Source organism: Molossus molossus, unplaced genomic scaffold, assembly GCF_014108415.1.
Source record: "Molossus molossus isolate mMolMol1 unplaced genomic scaffold, mMolMol1.p scaffold_m16_p_12, whole genome shotgun sequence".
In the NCBI taxonomy this organism is placed as follows: domain Eukaryota; kingdom Metazoa; phylum Chordata; class Mammalia; order Chiroptera; family Molossidae; genus Molossus; species Molossus molossus.
Window position 1 is genome coordinate 101,449,954 of NW_023425347.1, and position 16,383 is coordinate 101,466,336.

The window sequence follows — 16,383 nt, forward strand, 5'->3', positions numbered from 1 at the left end:
GAGATGAGCAGGGGGCTGGGCCCGGGCAGTGGTGAGAGGCGGGCACCGGTTACGAGAATCAGGGGCGTGAAGCCCCTCTTCCCAAAGAGGGCACCCTGGGGACAGGTGTGGCTGAGGCCGGAGGAGAGAGCCTCTGGTTCCTGTGAGAACCGTCAAAGGAAACGAGGGATGGAGGGCACGGGGTCCAGGGCATGGCCGGTCAGGCACAGAGGCCGTGGGGCAGGGGGCAAGGTCGCCAGCCCGGAAGGAGGCAGGGAGCACAGAATAAGGCAGAGAGTGAGGCAGGGAAGAGGGGAGGACACTGAGACCCCTCTGTGCTGGAATGCCCAGGCAGGACAGAAGTCTCATTCGGGGGACAGCACTGGTTAGAGGTGACCCAGGCAGGACTACGGGGAAGTGAGTCCAGCTCTTGAGAAAGGCCCTCGAATCCTCCTGGCCTTGGGGACTGGGGGTCTGACACTCCAGGGGGATCCTGTTGGCTCTGGCCTCTGGATGGGGGTGTCAGGAAGCAGAGGACCCCAGGCTCATGGGCTCTGGCCGGTCCCGGAGGCTTCAGGAGCCGCACGTGCTGTGACCTGCACCCTAAATCTGCTTATCTCTCTGGGCCGAGCGGGCCCAGGATCGAGGTCACCCTCCCCCCGCACACACTTCCGCCCCCGGTGCCCAAGCCTGCTGGGCTCGAGGGCGGGAGGTTTGATAAGCTGGGCACAAGGCCACCGGCTCTCCTACCTCCTCTGCAGCGGCTAGGGAGGCTTCCGGCCAAGACTGGACACTGGGATCGGGGAGGCATGCCACCTCCCGAAACAGTGGGCATATATCACGTGCCAGGAACTCTGATAACAGAGCCAGGAGATAAGGGGCCAGGGCACCTCCCAGGAAGGGTAGAAGTGGTGGGGCTTTGCCATCCTGAGGGCAAAAAGGGGGGCAGGGGTCTGGCCATCCTTAGGGCACAGACAGCCAGCTCAGTGGCTTCTGCCTCTTCTTTCACATCCAGTGAACCCCCCAATGGTCTTGCTCAAAGGTCTGGTTCCTCCCTCCCCAATGACCAGAGTATCTTGCAAGTGCCTGACTCCAGCCTGAGACCCTCTGGGCCCTGGCTCTGGTGGCTTCTCCCATCCTCACGCTACTCCAACACTCGCCTTCCTGCTGCTCCCTCAACAGGACAAGAATGTGTACACCTCGGAGCTCCGCACGGCTTGTTCCTCGAGCTTGGAACTGCCTGCTCATCACCTGGCCACTTCCTTCTCCCCAGCCAGGGCTCCTCTTGGAGGCCACTCCAAAGAGGGGCCTTCTATGGCCACCTCGCCCAAGCAGCCCCCTGATGCTCCCCACCGCATAGGGCAGCAGTACTCGGTGGTGCTGGTCGACTTCTTAGCCTGTGGGTTTGTTGTCTGTGCTTCGATGGACTGGCAGCTCCAGGGAGGGGGGAGCGCTCCGGGGCCCCCAGGCCTAGTGCCTGTTGGGAGTAGGAGAGCTACTCATCGGAGCCTGAGCTGCCTCCTCCTCCAGCTCAGGAGGAGCCAGGGTTCCACCAGCGTGGGGCCACTGGGACCAGGCGGGGTCTCGGGGCAGGGGGACTTGGGCTGGGCCGGAGAGGCAATTTGGAGCTGGGAGGCCAGAAGGGGCTGGGGAGTTACCCATTTACCGGGCCCACCACCCGTTCCCCATGCCCTAACCTTGGGGACACCTGCCTCTCAACCTGGGGTGGGCTGTAAGACTTTGCCCGCCTCCCTCTAGACCTGATCCGGGAGGACATGGGCTTCTGATTCGGTGTGGAGGCCTTTGGTGCCCTCCCCACCCTCCAGGACTCCCTGGACCAGTGCTTTGTCCCCACCCCCAGTTTAAATATTAGTCTACTTGGGCTCCATCCGCTCTGTCTCTCCATCATCACCGGCCAAGACTAGACGGGTATCTGTCCTGGTACTCACTCCAAACCCCGGACCACCTCACCCCCATCCCTCTGGTAGGAGCTCTGGAACAGGTTCAGTTGGGTCCAGGCCAGAACTCTGTCCGGGAGGAAGCCCCTGGGCAGCCAGGGAGTGGGGGGACTCACCTGCACTCTGCAGCCGCCCTGCGAGAACAGCCACTGCAGGCAGGCGAGGTGGCCGGTGGCAGCGGCATCGTGGGCTGGGGTGGCGCCGTTCCGTGCACGCGCCGTGCCCCGCAGGCCGGCCTCCTCCACCAGGAAACGCAGACAGTGCAGCTTGCCGGAGCGGGCCGCGTGGTGCACCGGCAGCGCGTCCAGGGGGTCCCGCATCCAGGGCCCCAGCTGGCCGGCAGCGTGCAGCGACTTCAGCACGTCCAGGTCGCCCTGCCGCGCCGCCTGCAGCGCCTGCTCCAGGGCCATCGTGCCGGCCGCAGCTCTGCCCAGCACTCAGCGCGCTCCCCAGGGCGCCATGCGCCTGTCCTCGGGCACCCGGAGAGTCCGCGGCGCGGCCGTCGGGGCCCAGAGGGTTGGGAGGCGGAGCGCGGCCAGCCCGGCTTCTGCTCCGCACTGCCTCTCGCTCCGCTCCGCCTCCGCTGCGCTCTGGGCCCGGGCCCCGCGGCACCCGGCTTAAGCCTCGGGCCCGCCCCCCGCACCGCCTCCGTCCCGCCCAGCCTGGCCGCGCACCGCCCCGCGCCAGGTGACGGGAGGCCAGGGACTTGACTCCTAAAGGCCCATCAGAGGAAGTGCCCTGGGCCGGGCTTTGAGTGGCAAAAGGGGCGTTCCAGGCAGGGGGACTGCAAGGGCAGAGGCCCGAGGCAGGAGCAGGCCCAAGTCCCCTGTGCTCTGGGTCTAGGCCCCAGTGGGTGCAACTGGTGCTGGGCCCTCAGCCCTTCTGAGCCCCACCGGACCCCAAGAACTGCTCTCAGAGCTCCAGCAGGGCGGGAGGGCGAAGGAGGGAAGGACGGGAAGGCCTGGGGGCTCAGGTGTCTGGATCTAGAGAGGTGGGTTCAGGGAGCCCCCGAAGCTGCTGTCTGGGTGGGAGGAGTTAACTGTGATCTTGAGGGCGCCGAATGGGGAGCGGGAAAGCAGGAATGTACGGGTGAGGACAGTGGGGAGGTGCGCAGAGCAGTCACCAGGAGCGTGGGGCCAGGGCCCGACACAGAGGGCTCAGCGGGGCTCCAGGAGGGCAGCTGGCCAGCAGACCACACGTGGACAAAGCACCCGGCCTGCACGGCCAGAAGCTTCCTGGGAGCCGGAGGGAGGCACAGCCCCAGGGACACCAGGGAGAGCTGCCAGAGGGCGGGGGCTGCGGGAGTGCAGTGAGCACATCCTGTGACTTGGAGACAGTCTGTGCTCTGCCTTGCCCCCACCCCACCCCTCCCTGGAGCCCCAGGGGGGCCTGGCGGGGGGGGGGGGCTGTTTCCCAGCACCGGGCCAGCGGCACAGGGCCGTGCTCAATGTCCCAGAGTGAAGTTGCCTCCAGGAACAGTGGGAGTCCAAGCGTGGGATTCTGGGGCTGCCACGGACACCATTCCCTGGGCCGCCACCCGGTGGCACTGTGATGACCTTCCGAGCTCCAAGAAGCCCTGTACACCAGAGCCGCTGAGCCAGTGTGGTGGGGTGGGCCTCCAGTGACTTCCACCTGGCCACACCAGCCTTATTCCCTCCCTGGGACCCGTGGCCACTCGGGTTTGTGGACAAGGGGAGGGAGGAGTCCTAACCTCCATACCTTGGCTGGTTCGTGATGCCCATGGAGCTGCCCTTCTCCAGCCCATCCGGTGGCAGGCACACCCCGAGGCCCGAGAGCGGCAGGGGTGCTGCAAGGGGGAAAGAGCTGAAATGGTTTGTCTTGGGCGACCCTCCCCCTGCCTCCTCCATGACTAAAATCACGTCCTGCAATTCATGCCCTTCACTCCCCAGGTGGCTCCCCTGGTCCTGGACACCACAGGGTTTTGTCATGTTGGGAGCCAGGTCTGGGTGATGGGCTGCTACTGTGGTGTTTGGCAATGCAAGAGGCCCCGGAGCCCCTCCCCCACCAAGAGGGACTTCTCTGTAAAAGTCACCTGTGTGCGCCCATCCTTGCTGATCATCTTAGACTCCTCCGAGGACACCACTCGGACTCGGCTGCGATCCAGACCTCCCCTGTCCTCTCTGGGCTCCTGCAGGTTCATGGGGTCCTGGCCAGAGCCCCCACTTGCAAGAACATGTTTACAGAAGTCCTGCCATTTATCGGGTACTGTGCCAATCTTCACTCTCATTTTTACTCCCAACAGGGATGCTACGAGACAGGCACAACCATTATTCCAATTTTACAGCTGGAGAAACTGAGGCACAGGGAGGTTTGTTTGGTTTTACTTTCTTTTTTTTTTATCCTCACCTGAGGACATTTTTCCATATTTTAATATTCAGACAGAGCGGGAAGGAGAGAGAGGAAGAGAGAGAGAGAGAAATATTGACATGAAAGGGACACATCGAGTGGCTGCCACCCACACAACCCAACCAGGGCCGGGGACAAACTGCAACTGAAGTACACGCCCTTAGCGGGAACCGAACCAGGGACTCTGTGGACTGCAGGCTGACGCTCTAACCGCTGAGCCAAACTGGCCAGGGCTGTTTTGTTTTTCAACGTAAGGGGAAAGGTGAAAGGTCACCTTCTTCCCTCCACACCTGCCTTTCCCTCTGCACCTGATGTTCCCAGGGCCTGTTTTAGCCCCACTGCCTCCCACCCTCCAGATATCTCCTTAGGGACTCCCCCTGGGAGACCTCCTCTCATCCTTCTGCTGGGCTCAGGCCATCCGACAGTCTGGTGGAAAATGCCCATTCAGACCTCTCCCCAAACCCACGGGCAGGGACCAGGGGTGGATTGTGTCCCCAGGTGGCCCCACCTTCCCTAAAGCCTGGCCTCACATGCCCTGCACACTCAGTTGACTTACCTACACCAAGTTCCCCAGATTATAAACTAGTCCTTCCTCCAGTTAACCAGCAAAGCCCCAGCATCCTTCAGGGGAAAGCAATGGTGTGTGTGCTCCCTGGTCACAGTCCTTCACAGCAAGGGGAGAATGGAGGACAAACTAAAAAACCTGGGGTAACTGGCACTGAAAAGGGAGTTTGCTCCCCACACAGGTCTTCAAATGGTGCTCCACAACGTCCTTTTCTGAGCTCTTATAGGTACCTGGGCCCGAAGATGCAAGGGGGACAGGGACTCAGGTACCTCCAGGCCCTGTCCGGTTAAATGTGTTGATTTATTCTCATCATTGGGACTGTTATGAGGGTTAATGGAGGTGAGGGACAAAAAGCGATTAGCCCTGCACTTGGCTCACTCCATAAAAGGTGGCCAGGTGGCCCTTTGCGTGCCAGACAGGTTCAGGTGGCCAGAGCTGCCTCTTGCCCAAGCTGCTTGGGGGCCCTTTCTCACGGGCACACTGGTCATCTCGGGCCCTGCTGGGGGAGCACCAGGCAGCAGGACTGGACGGAATGGGACCAGAGATGGGGTTTGGTGACGGGGTGTGGGCACGTCCAACACGCCCCCGAACAGCGCCTGTTTTGGCTCCGCCCAGCGTGCCTCCTCCAGGCCTGGCTGGGTAGGCCCACCCTCTTGCGCCCCCGGGTGGGCCGGGCAATCCGCAGTGCTGTTTCCCGGGGTGGCCGTTGCCCCGAGCAGATGGGCGGGGGACGCCCAGCCAGTTTGCTGCACCAACCGCCACGCGGTGAGGAGGCGGGCCCGTCGGCCGCTGGGGCCAAAGCAGGCGCCCCGAGCCCGCACCCAGAACCTCCCCTCCTGGCCGTCACGTGAGCTGCGCCTGTCCCGCGGGTGGGAACGGACCTAATGCCAGTTGAAATTAAAATGAGCTCTGAGGGCTCCTGGGTGGCCTGGTCTTCTCTGGGCCTCAGTTTTCCCCTTGAAAACCGAGGCCGGGGAACCAGATGACCCCTGCCTCAGAGAGCCGCCCTAGGATTCTGTGGAGTCCTTAGAGCCCTGTCCAAGGCCTGAGCAAGCTGAGAGCTCTCTGTGGGTCTCTTTCCTTGCTGCTCAGACCCTCTGTCCGCAGAGCAACTGGTGGGGCAAGTCCCTCCTGGTAGTAGAAACCTGCATGGGAGCTCCCTAAGTCCTGGGCCTTGGGGTCCTGCCCCCACCTGGTCCCCTGCCCAAGCTAAGGCCCGGGCTCAGAGGAGGCTCTGAGCCCGAATGAATGAAGAGGGCGGCGCTGGATGAGGAGGGACCCCAGCCCCAGCCAGGCGAAGTCTAGCCCCATGCGCGCGCCCCTCCTGCCCGATGGGTCAGGGCAGTGATGGCTGCCCTGGCGCCCATACACCCCCTAAAGGGGCTCGGGGGGCGCCCTGGGCCCGCGACCCCGCCGCAGACAGGACGCGAAGGGCTGGAGCGAGATCCCTGGGGCTCTGCCCTCCGCCTCCCCCTGCCCCCACCTCCTGCCCGGGGCAGGAACAAAGGCGCGGGGTGGGACCCGCAGGCGGCCTGACTCCGCGGGGCGGGCCGGGGCGGGGCGGGCGACGCCGCCTCCTTAAAGCCGCGGGGCGGGCGCGGGCCGCTCTCCGCCAGCGCTTCCCCCCGGGTCTGGCTCTCCTCTCGGGGTCGGCAGCGCAGTTTCCCACGCGCCTGGCGCAGCAGCGCCGCTTCCCCGGCCAGCATGGGGCTGCCTCGCAGGGCCGGGGACCCGAGGGAGCTGCGCAAGGTAGGAGCCGGGGGCTGGGGGCTGGAGCCGGGGGGCGAGGCCTGCGGCCCGCGTAACCCCGGTCCCCGCGCCCGCGCGCAGAGCCTGAAGCCGCTGCTGGAGAAGCGGCGCCGCGCGCGCATCAACGAGAGCCTGAGGCAGCTCAAGGGGCTCATCCTGCCGCTGCTGGGCCGGGAGGTGAGTGCCGGGGCGCCGGGCGGGGGCCTGGGGCGCGCAGCGAGGACGGTGGGGGGCCGATCGCCTTTGACCCAGGGTTTGGCCGGGAGGCTGCGCGCGGCGCGGAGGCCGAGCCCGGGAGGCTAGTCCGGCAGCCGCCCTCCGCCGGCCGGGCATGCGGCCCCCTGCTCCCGCAGCCTGCCGGAGATCTGTCCCGATTGTCCGTTTCTCTGTCACTCTCCCTGGTGGCCTGTCTCAGAGCTCCGGTTGTTCGAAGCTGGAGAAGGCGGACATCCTGGAAATGACCGTGCGCTTCCTACAGGAGCTGCCTGCGTCCTCCGGCCTGGCGACAACCCCCAGTAAGTGACCCAGCCCCGGAACCGCCCGCATCCCGCGCCTCGCCCGGCGCCTGGCCCCCGCCTCACGCGCCTCTCCGCCCCCAGCGCCCTCCGACAGCTACCGCGAGGGCTACGGCGCCTGCCTGGCGCGCCTGAGCCGCCTGCTGCCCGCCTGCCGCGTCCTGGAGCCCGCCCTGAGCGCTCGCCTGCTGGAGCACCTGCGGCGCAGGGCGGCCGGCGCCACCCCCGACGGCGGGCGCACCGAGGACTCCTGCCACCCACCCTCGCCCGCCCCGCCGGCCGCCCCCGTGCCCTCGCCGCCCGCGCCTCCCCGCGGCCCTGGCCTCTGGCGGCCCTGGTAGTCCCCGGCCGGTCCCGGACCCTGCTGACTGCCCCTGGGGACCGAGGAAGCTCTTGCTAACACCTGCTGTTCCCGCCACAAGGGGTCAGCCCAGCACCCCGAGCCAGGCCCGCAGCCCGGATGTTTGTGATCTGTGTGGCACCCTGAAGGCCAGGGGAACTCAGCTGGAAGACACGTCTGTCCCAGCGCTGGTGCCAACCCGTGGGCCAGGCCAGAGCTCGCCTGAGCCAGGTGCGGCATCTGTTCTGACTGCCCTCCCAGCCCTTCTTGGGCCGGCCTCCTCACCAGCTCTGCTCGGGAACCTCTGGGCGGACAGAAGCCGTGACTCCAGGGGCTCTGCAGGCGGGGGCCATCCCCTCCCCTCCTGGGCTTTCCTGTCCAAAGCCTCTAATTATAGAGACTGGTGGCAGCCAGTGTCTGTGCTGTTGGGGGGGAGGGGCTTCGCTAGGTGGGCTTGGGGAGGATTCATTTCCCCAACATTACTTTAATCTGGTTTATGTGCCAGGTGTGAGGAAGTGGTGGGACACAAGTGAGGGTGCCCCGTGGCCTCAAGGGGGCCCGGCACAGAGACAGATGGGCGGTGCGCATGGGCCATGTCACGGAGCAGCGGCAGTCCAAGGGATGACGGCAGGTGAAGGACCAGAGAACGCCTCTCCTCGTTCTCTTGCCCGCTGCTCCTGGCTGCTCTTCAGGACGGGTAACTGAAACCAGCTTGTTCTTAGGACGTTTCTCTCTTCCCTGTGGAGGTCAGGAGAGCCTTCGAAGACTCAGGGAGGGGCCTGAGGGTCCCAGGGGTCGGGGCCCTGGACGAGGTGGGAGCCCCACTGTTGGTCACGTTCCCACCACTTCCTGAGGATTCGCTGAGCATCCTTGAGAAGGTGGGAGCCCGTCCTTCAGTGCCTAGTCCAACAGCCTGTGCTAGGGACCAGGGCACTAGGGGCAAGAAGATTTGCTGGGGACAGGGGGACACTAGACCCATGATGACCTCGGCAATGATTTGGCTGGCACGACGTGGGAAGCTGTAGGTGTTATGGAAGAAGTCACTGCTAAGACAGCAGGGTGAGCCCTCGGCGAGCTGTCCTGTCCTACCCGACCTGTGGGCCCAGCTGGCTGGACTGTGAGCTCCTGGAGGGCGGGGCCGGGGCTGAGGGCACCTCTCGGCCGTGAGGCACTGGGCACATGGTGGGGTGCTCAGTAAACACTAAGGAACGGGTGATGTGACCAGACCGTGATGTACTGAGCCCTGGGCAGCCTGGCCTTTGTCTCACCTCCTACCCAGGGGCCCCTAACATCACTGCACATCTGCCCCCCCAGGGCTGTCCTCTGGGGGGGGGGACACAAATGGGGGAGGGCGTGCAGAGCAGGGAAGGCAGTTTCTGCTTCCTTTCTCCTGCCCCCGAGAGTGCGCGAAGTCTGGGGACTGCTCTGCTGAGCGGCCAGGAGAGGAGGAGGGGCAGGTAACCTCCAAGCGCACCGTTTCCTCCTGGAAACGTCCAGCACCCAGCGGGCTGGCTCCTCGTTCCTCTGAGCAAGAACCTTCAGTGCAGGTTTAAACTCTGTAAGCGCTGACTGTCCGGAGGCCCCGTCCTCCCACCGGCCGGCCCTTGCTTCTGAGCTCCGTCTGGGCCCCCGGCGCTGCGACTCTCACTGACCTGACCTCAACTGAGCTATAAAGCAAACAGTCAGGGAGGAGGTGTGTAGATAGGCCAGTGACTCAGGGTCAGGCATTCCGGGGCACCTGAGCTGGGCAGCCAGCCAGCCCTGGCAGGAAGCTGAGCTAGGCCCAGACAGGTGAGGCTCTGGGCCCGAGACAAGAAGCTGGCTTCCCAGCAGGGACGTGCAGAAGCTGCCCAGGGGCCTCGGCCAGCCCTCCGACGGGGCTTGTGAAATAGGGAAGCCAACACCCTCCTGCACAGGGCACCTGCAGACACCCACCTTCTCCTGGCAGCTCCCCTGGTATTCCTAGAGCCCTGTCTGATGCCAAAGGTGAGCCCAGGATCGGTCGGGCTTTTTCTGTGTGGGAGGGAGGCTACCTCACTCAGGAGCATTTCATGAGACTTAACGAGGCCCACATGATGCTCAATGGCCGGTTCTTGTGATGCCCCTTCTGCGATGGCCCCATGATTGACTGTCTGGATATCACGCTTGGTTGAGAAAAGGGCCCCATGTTCCCTATAAACCAGTGGGTGAAATGATCCAGTGACCCAAGGACAAGCAGAGCACTGAGCTGTGTGTGGCTCAGGCTGGAGCCAGGCCTCACCCACGCCCCTGGCATCAGTTAATTCGAGAGGTCAAACCTCCTTTCCATGATCAAGGATAAAGAGCGGTTGCCAAGGAGACCTCCTCTAGTAAACATTTACTAACTGCTCTGCTCTGCATGTGAAGTGCAGACGCTGAGGCTGAGTCTCCACTGGCTTCTCTGGAACGGGAGCAGAGTGAACCAGGTCTGGGAAGACCCTGGGCTCCGCAGAACCCTCCCCACCGAGCTTTGAGGGGCCACTCTGAAGCTGGTGGCGAGGTAGAGGGGCCTTCCCCATCCGGTGCAGCCACCTCCCACTCCAAACTCCAAACATCAAGGCCAGATTAACTTTGAAAAGGTACATGTTTTTATTGATTTGTTTAGAGAGAGAGACATTGATCTGTTGCCTCCTGCACACCCCCCACTGGGGATCAAGCCCAAAACCCCAGCATGTGCCCCACAGGGAATCGAACCGGAACCTCTTAGTCCATGGGATGACGCTCAGTCCACTGAGCCACACCAGGCAGGTGAGATTTATTTTTAAAAAGCACACCAGGTTGCTCTAGCCGGTCCAGTGTTGCTATTTCCTTGGCTTTCTTTTTTTTTTCATCCTCACTTGAGGACATTTTTGCATTGATCTTCAGATAGAGCGGGAGGGAGAGAGGGAGGAAGAGAGAGAGAAACATCGATGTGAGAGAGAGAGACATCGACTGGCTGCCACCCACACAACCCCAACCGGGGCCAGGGACAAACTGCAACCGAGGTACGTGCCCTTAGTGGGAACTGAACCCGGACGCTCTAACCACTGAGCAACCGGCCAGGGCTGGCTTTCTTTTTTTAAAAAAATACTTAATTTATTGATTTTTAAAATTACAGATGTCCCTCCATTTTCCCTATTTGACACCCTCCTCCCCACTCCCATGTCCCCCTTCACCACAGTGTTGTCTGTGTCCATCGGTTCTACATATATGCATAGAAGTTCTTTGGTTTCTCTCTTCTTGTCTGGCCCCTCACCAGTGTGGGCCTATCTCTGGGGTGCGAGTGTGTGAGCGCCTGTGCCCGCATCTCGGTGCAGCTGGGGAGCTGCCCCACGGAGAGCTGCCCGGGCTTGTCAAGTCTGGGCGAAGGTAACCACCTGCTGCGGGTTTCCGGTGAGCAACTAGTTTCACTGTGAGGTTTGCGCGGCCCTGGCGAAGCCTCAGGCGCTTAGAGCAGCTACAACAAAGCTTTGAGAGGTTTCAGGAGCGTGAGAAAGGTACCTGGGGGCACGCCCTGCCTGCGTGTGCGGTGTCTTGTCGTTGGAGATCCACTGGAGGGCAGCAGGGAGCAGGGCCGCGTCGGGGCTTGCAGGACCCCACTGGTCAATGAGGGGTTCCCTGGGCTGGCGGCCAAGGAGGGAGACTCCACGCTGAGTACGTGGCCCCTGCTGGTTTTGTCTTGGTGTTCAGGAGCCCAGGACAAAGTCCTTCGAGAACAAGCAACCATTCTCGACCTCGGCAAGCAGAGGCAGGTCCAGGTGTTGTAGGGGCTACAGACTGAGGCCCTCTGTAAGAAAACTAATATAAAATTATGACTACAGACTTCGTAGGAAAGTGAATACTCAGAACAAAAATGTAAGTCGCATCAAACCAGGGTGTTTGCAGACTGGGGTCCCATCCTAGGCTCTCGAGGCAGGTTACCGGGTACAGGTGCACCGAAATGCTTCCTGGTGACAACCCAGCCTCCCGTCTGCTCCCAGAACATTCTGTCGCTCTATGTCCTGCTCCCCCAGCAGCCCCAGACTTCATTCTCATCCGCCTCACGGAAAATCCACATGTCCAGGGTGGACTCTGTTCGGATGACAGCAGATAAATGCCTTCGTCTTCATCCCTGCATTGTGAGCTGTGGGAAAGACGACATGTATTTAGACAAACGGTGTCATCACTGACAGCAAGTTTTCCCCCTTCACACCTATCTGGGAAGCTCGCGAAATGCAGATTTCCAGGTCCCACCTGCGGGGGTTCTGACTCCCACTCTCCCGGGGCCAGGTTAATCTGCTCTGGCAAAGCCCCACATCTGAGAATGGGGGTGCCGGGGGCAGGGGGTGGGTGGGAGCGGGGTGGGGAGCTAGTGTTCCGCAGGGACAGAGTTCTGGTTCTGCAAGGTAAGCAGGGTTCTGGAGGTGACGGTGGCGATGGTGGCACAACAGTGTGAATGTACTTACGACCCCTGAACTGTATGCCTATGAATGCTCAGGACGGTCAGCGTCTGTGTGTTTACCGCCGACCCTAAGGAAACAAAAGACGCCACATCTGCAACTGAAGGTACAACGTGAGGAGTGAGCTGCTGGCTGTCCTCTGGGACCCATCCGGTGGTCACAGGAACCAGACTGTCAATTAAATGAGGCTGCAGTGTGCCCCTCTGGTCTTTATTTACTTATTTATTTATTTATATATTTATTTTTATCCTCACCCGAGTACATTTTTGCATTTATCTTCAGACAGAGCGGGAGGGAGAGTGGGAGGGAGAGAGAGAGAGAAACATCGATGTGAGAGAGACACATCAACTGGCTGCCACCCACATGACCCCAACCTGGGGCCAGGGATGAACCAAAACCAAGGTACGTGCCCCTAGCAGAAACCAAACCCGGGACTCTCTGGTCTGCAGGCTGACGTTCTAACCGCTGAGCAAAACTGGTCAAGGCTGGTCTTTTTTCTTAATCCTCACCCGAGGATATTTTTTCATTGAGTGGGAGGGAGGGAGGGAAAGAGAGAGAGAGACAGGGAGAGAGAGAAACATTGATGTGAGAAAGACACATCAACCGAGGACAGGAAGGTATGTGCCCATGACCAGGAATTGAACCCGTGACTCTTTGGTTCATGAACTGACACTCTAACTGCTGAGCCAAACCTCCCAGGGCTCCTTTGGGTCTTTTTAAAAATGTATTGATTTTTAGAGAGAGAGGAAAAGAAGAAGGAGAAAGAGATAGAAACATCAATGGACCACCTCCTGCACGCCCCCTACTGGGGATCGAGCCTACAACCCAGGCATGTGTCCTGACTGGGAATTGAACCGGGACCTCTCCGTCCATGGGACACCACTCCATCCACTGAGCCAATCCAATGGCCAGGCCATTGTGAGCCAGACAAGACCAAGACTCCACTTGTTACTTGGCCTCCATCAGGTCCCCATTTTAAGAGGGACACGTGATGACACTCTGGCTCTCCAAAGATCATGTGAACTCAAACCCTATGTCCAACGCTCCTGGAAATGTTTGCACATTCCACCGGTCCTGGGCAGTCATCCAAATAAGTGCTGCAGGTTTCTCTGGGGGAAGGCTGGGGGAATCATTACTATATACATTTGCTTCAGGTGGCACGGTTCTGGGGACCCCGCCTTCCTCAGTCAGTGGGTTCTGGGTCTGACCCCTGTCTCGGGTACGGGAGGCAGGCAAGGGATTGTTGCCTTTCACTGGAGCATTGCCGCAGGTCTCCGACCGTCCATCCCTCATCTCCTTTAACTGTGTAGACTGGGCAGCGCCCTTGCTGGCTGCCCGTCTACTTTGCCCCTCGGATGCCAGGTTCTCTCCGTGATCTCCATAGCTCTCTGAGTCAGGCCTCCCTGGCTGCCACCCTGTCTCTGTTTGCTGCTCTCTTTGACTCAGCACCCTCCGGCTGCAGTCCTGTGTTCTCTCGAGACCTTGCAGCCCCTTTGGGGTTGGTTCCTCCCATCATCAGGCCCAGCATGCCCTCGCTGGGCTCTGTAATAACTCCAGTTACTACCCAGTGGCCTGGAGGGGAGGTGGTGCAGACCCTGAGGGGTCATGCTGATCTGTGGGGGTGAGGCTAGTTCCCCTTTCCATCCGCTATTTCCTCGTATTTCCTTCCTTCCTGGTATATCACCCTGTTTAGGGCATTTCACTCTATCAATATGATAGATCTAGTGGGTTGAATAGTGTCCCCCTAAACATTCATGTCCACCTGGAAATGCAGAATGTGACCTTATTTGGAAATAGGGTCATTGCCAATGTAATTTAGAGAAAATGAGGTCGCACTGGATTAGGGAGGGCCCTAATTCAATGACTGGTGTCCTTACAAAACAAGGAGAGGACACAGGGACACAGAGAGAAGATGACCATGTGAAGGCAGAGGCAGAGATTGGGTGATGCAGCTATAAACCAAGGAAGACATTGAGCCACCGGAAGCTGGAAGAGGCAGGAAGGGTCCTCCGTAGAGCCTTGGAGGGAGGCCTGCCCTGCAGACACCTTGATTTAGGACCGAGGGAAGACATTTCCATTGTTTCAAGCCCTCTAGTCGGTGGTACTTTGTTACGGCAGCCCCAGGACACAGATGCACTTTGTATACCTTCCAGTTAACCATTGCTGAAGGACGTTTTAAAGTCAACTCCAGCCCGGCCCATGTGGCTCAGTGGTTGAGCAACGACCCTGCACCAAGAGGTCGCTAGTTCGATTCCCAGTCAGGGCACATGCCCAGGTTGTGGGCCTGATCCCCAGTGGGGGGCATGCAGGAGGCAGCCAATCGATGTTCTCTCTCATATCACCATGTTTCTATCTCTCTCTAAAATCAACAGAGGGGAAAAAAAGTCAACTCTATGTGGATTATATCTGTTGATATTTACTACAATAAAATTAGAACAGAAATTGAAAAACTGTTTATTAATTCCTTAAAAATAACAATAACACATGCATGATAGGTTAGCATATGTAGCCAATTTCCAGTAAGGACCATGTTTTCCACAAGGAAAGTACCGGGAGGAAGAGGGCGTTGTTCCGTAGTTTGCACAGGTCTGCGGTCTGCATCCAGAAAGGGCGCTGCGCTCCTAGCTCTGCCTCTGCACCCAGTGTGTTGTGATGCGGTGTTTGGGTTGGAGTATGTAAAGAAAATCTGAATATATATATATATATATATATATATATATATATATATATGTACACATTTTAATCCTCACCCGATTATATTTCCCCATTTATCTTTAGATACAGTGGGGGAGAGAGAAAGAGAGAGACCTCGATGTGAAAGGGACACATTGATTGGCTGCCCCCCACCTCCACAGGACCCCTACTGGGGCCAGGGATTAAACCTGCAACCGAGGTACATGTCTTTGACCAGGAATTGAACCCGAGACTCTATGATCTTCAGGCTGATGCTCTAACTGCTGAGCCAAACCGGCCAGGGCAAGGAAGGAATATTTTAATATTCTTTTCAGAAAACTGTGGATGCTTTTCTTTGATACTACATCAAAACTCAATAAGCGCCCTGGCTGGTTTGGCTCAGCGGTTAGAGCGTTGGCGTGTGGTCCAGAGAGACCCGGGTTCGGATAATGCTAAGGGCATGTACCTCAGTTGCAGTTTGTCCCCGGCCCTGGTTGGTCGTGTGGGTGGCAGCCACTTCATGTGTCCCTTTCACGTCCATGTTTCTCTCTCTCTCTCTGTTCCTCTCTCTCTTCCACTCTACCTGAACCAAAAATGGAAAAATGTCCTCGGGTGAGGATTAAAAAAAAAACGAAACAAAACTCAATAAGCATAAGTGTCTTTTTTTTTCTTTATTGATTTTTTAAAATTAATTTATTTTTTATTAATTAATTTTTGTTACAGATATTTCTCCCCCCCCCCACTGATTGCCCCCTCCCTCTCCCTCCCTGCCCTGTCCCCAGTTTGTTGTCCATGTCTACTGTTCATGCATACATGCATATAAGTTCTGTGGTTTATCTCTCCCCCACCACCCTCTCTTCTGGGGATTGTCAGTCTGTACCCCACTTCCACGTCTCTGGGACTACCCCATTCCTCAGACTGTTTTGTTCATTATATTCCACAAATAAGTGAGATCATATGATACTTGTCTTTCTTTGTTTGGCTTGTTTCACTAAGGATGATACTTTCCAGATCCCTGCATGTCGTCTCGAAGGATAAGAGATCTTTCTTTCTTACAGCTGCGTAGTACTCCATTGTGTATATGTACCACTGCTTTTTTATCCATTTATCTACTGATGGACACTTGGGCTGTTTCCAGATCTTAGCTATTGTAAATAGTGCTGCTACAAATATGGGGGTACATATATTCTTTCTGATTGGTGTTTCAGGCTTCTTAGGGTATATTCCTAGAAGTGGAATCACTGGGTCAAATGGAAGCTCAATTTTTAATTTTTTGAGGTGACACTATATTTTTTCCATAGTGGCTGCACCAGTCTGCATTCCCACCAGCAGTGTACTAGAGTCCCCTTTTCTCCACACCCTCACCACTTGTTGTTTGATGATTTGTTGATGGTGGCCATTCTGACAGGTGTGAGGTGATACCTCCTTGTTGTTTTAATTTGCATCTCTCTGATGATTAGTGATGATGAGCATTTCTTCATATGTCTCTTACCCATTTGTATGTCCTGTTTGGAGAGGTGTCTATTTAGTTCCTCTGCCCATTTTTTAATTGGATTCTTTGTCTTCCTTTTGTGGAGTTGTATGAGCACTCTATATATTGGAAATTAACCCCTTATCTGATATACCATTGGCAATTATGCTCTCCCATACAGTGGGTAGCCTTTTCGTTTTGATGATTGTATCTTTTGCTCTGCAGAAGCTTTTGAGTTTGATGTAGTCCCATGTGTTCATTTTTTCCTTTGTTTCTATTGCCTTAGGTGATGTATCAGTGAAAATTCTGCTGCTATGATGTCTGAAATTT

General features: G+C 58.4%; 2 protein-coding genes across 4 annotated transcripts in view; one reads left to right on the forward strand and one right to left on the reverse strand.

Annotated features, from left to right (window-relative positions):
* The window catches only part of ESPN (espin), a 30,118-nt gene extending 27,771 nt beyond the window's left edge, over positions 1-2,347 (reverse strand). For all 3 annotated transcript variants that reach the window (XM_036257510.1, XM_036257512.1, XM_036257511.1), the window contains exon 1: positions 2,054-2,347. In XM_036257510.1, the coding sequence (XP_036113403.1) occupies positions 2,054-2,347 (294 nt within the window). The remainder of the gene's footprint in view (positions 1-2,053) is intronic.
* Positions 2,348-6,491: 4,144 nt separating this feature from the next.
* Positions 6,492-8,425, forward strand: HES2 (hes family bHLH transcription factor 2). The gene is made up of 4 exons (XM_036256939.1): positions 6,492-6,618; positions 6,700-6,795; positions 7,034-7,133; positions 7,218-8,425. Exons 1-4 carry the CDS (start codon positions 6,574-6,576, stop codon positions 7,472-7,474), a joined length of 498 nt encoding a protein of 165 aa, XP_036112832.1. The 5' UTR covers positions 6,492-6,573; the 3' UTR covers positions 7,475-8,425.
* The last annotated feature ends 7,958 nt before the right edge of the window (positions 8,426-16,383 follow it).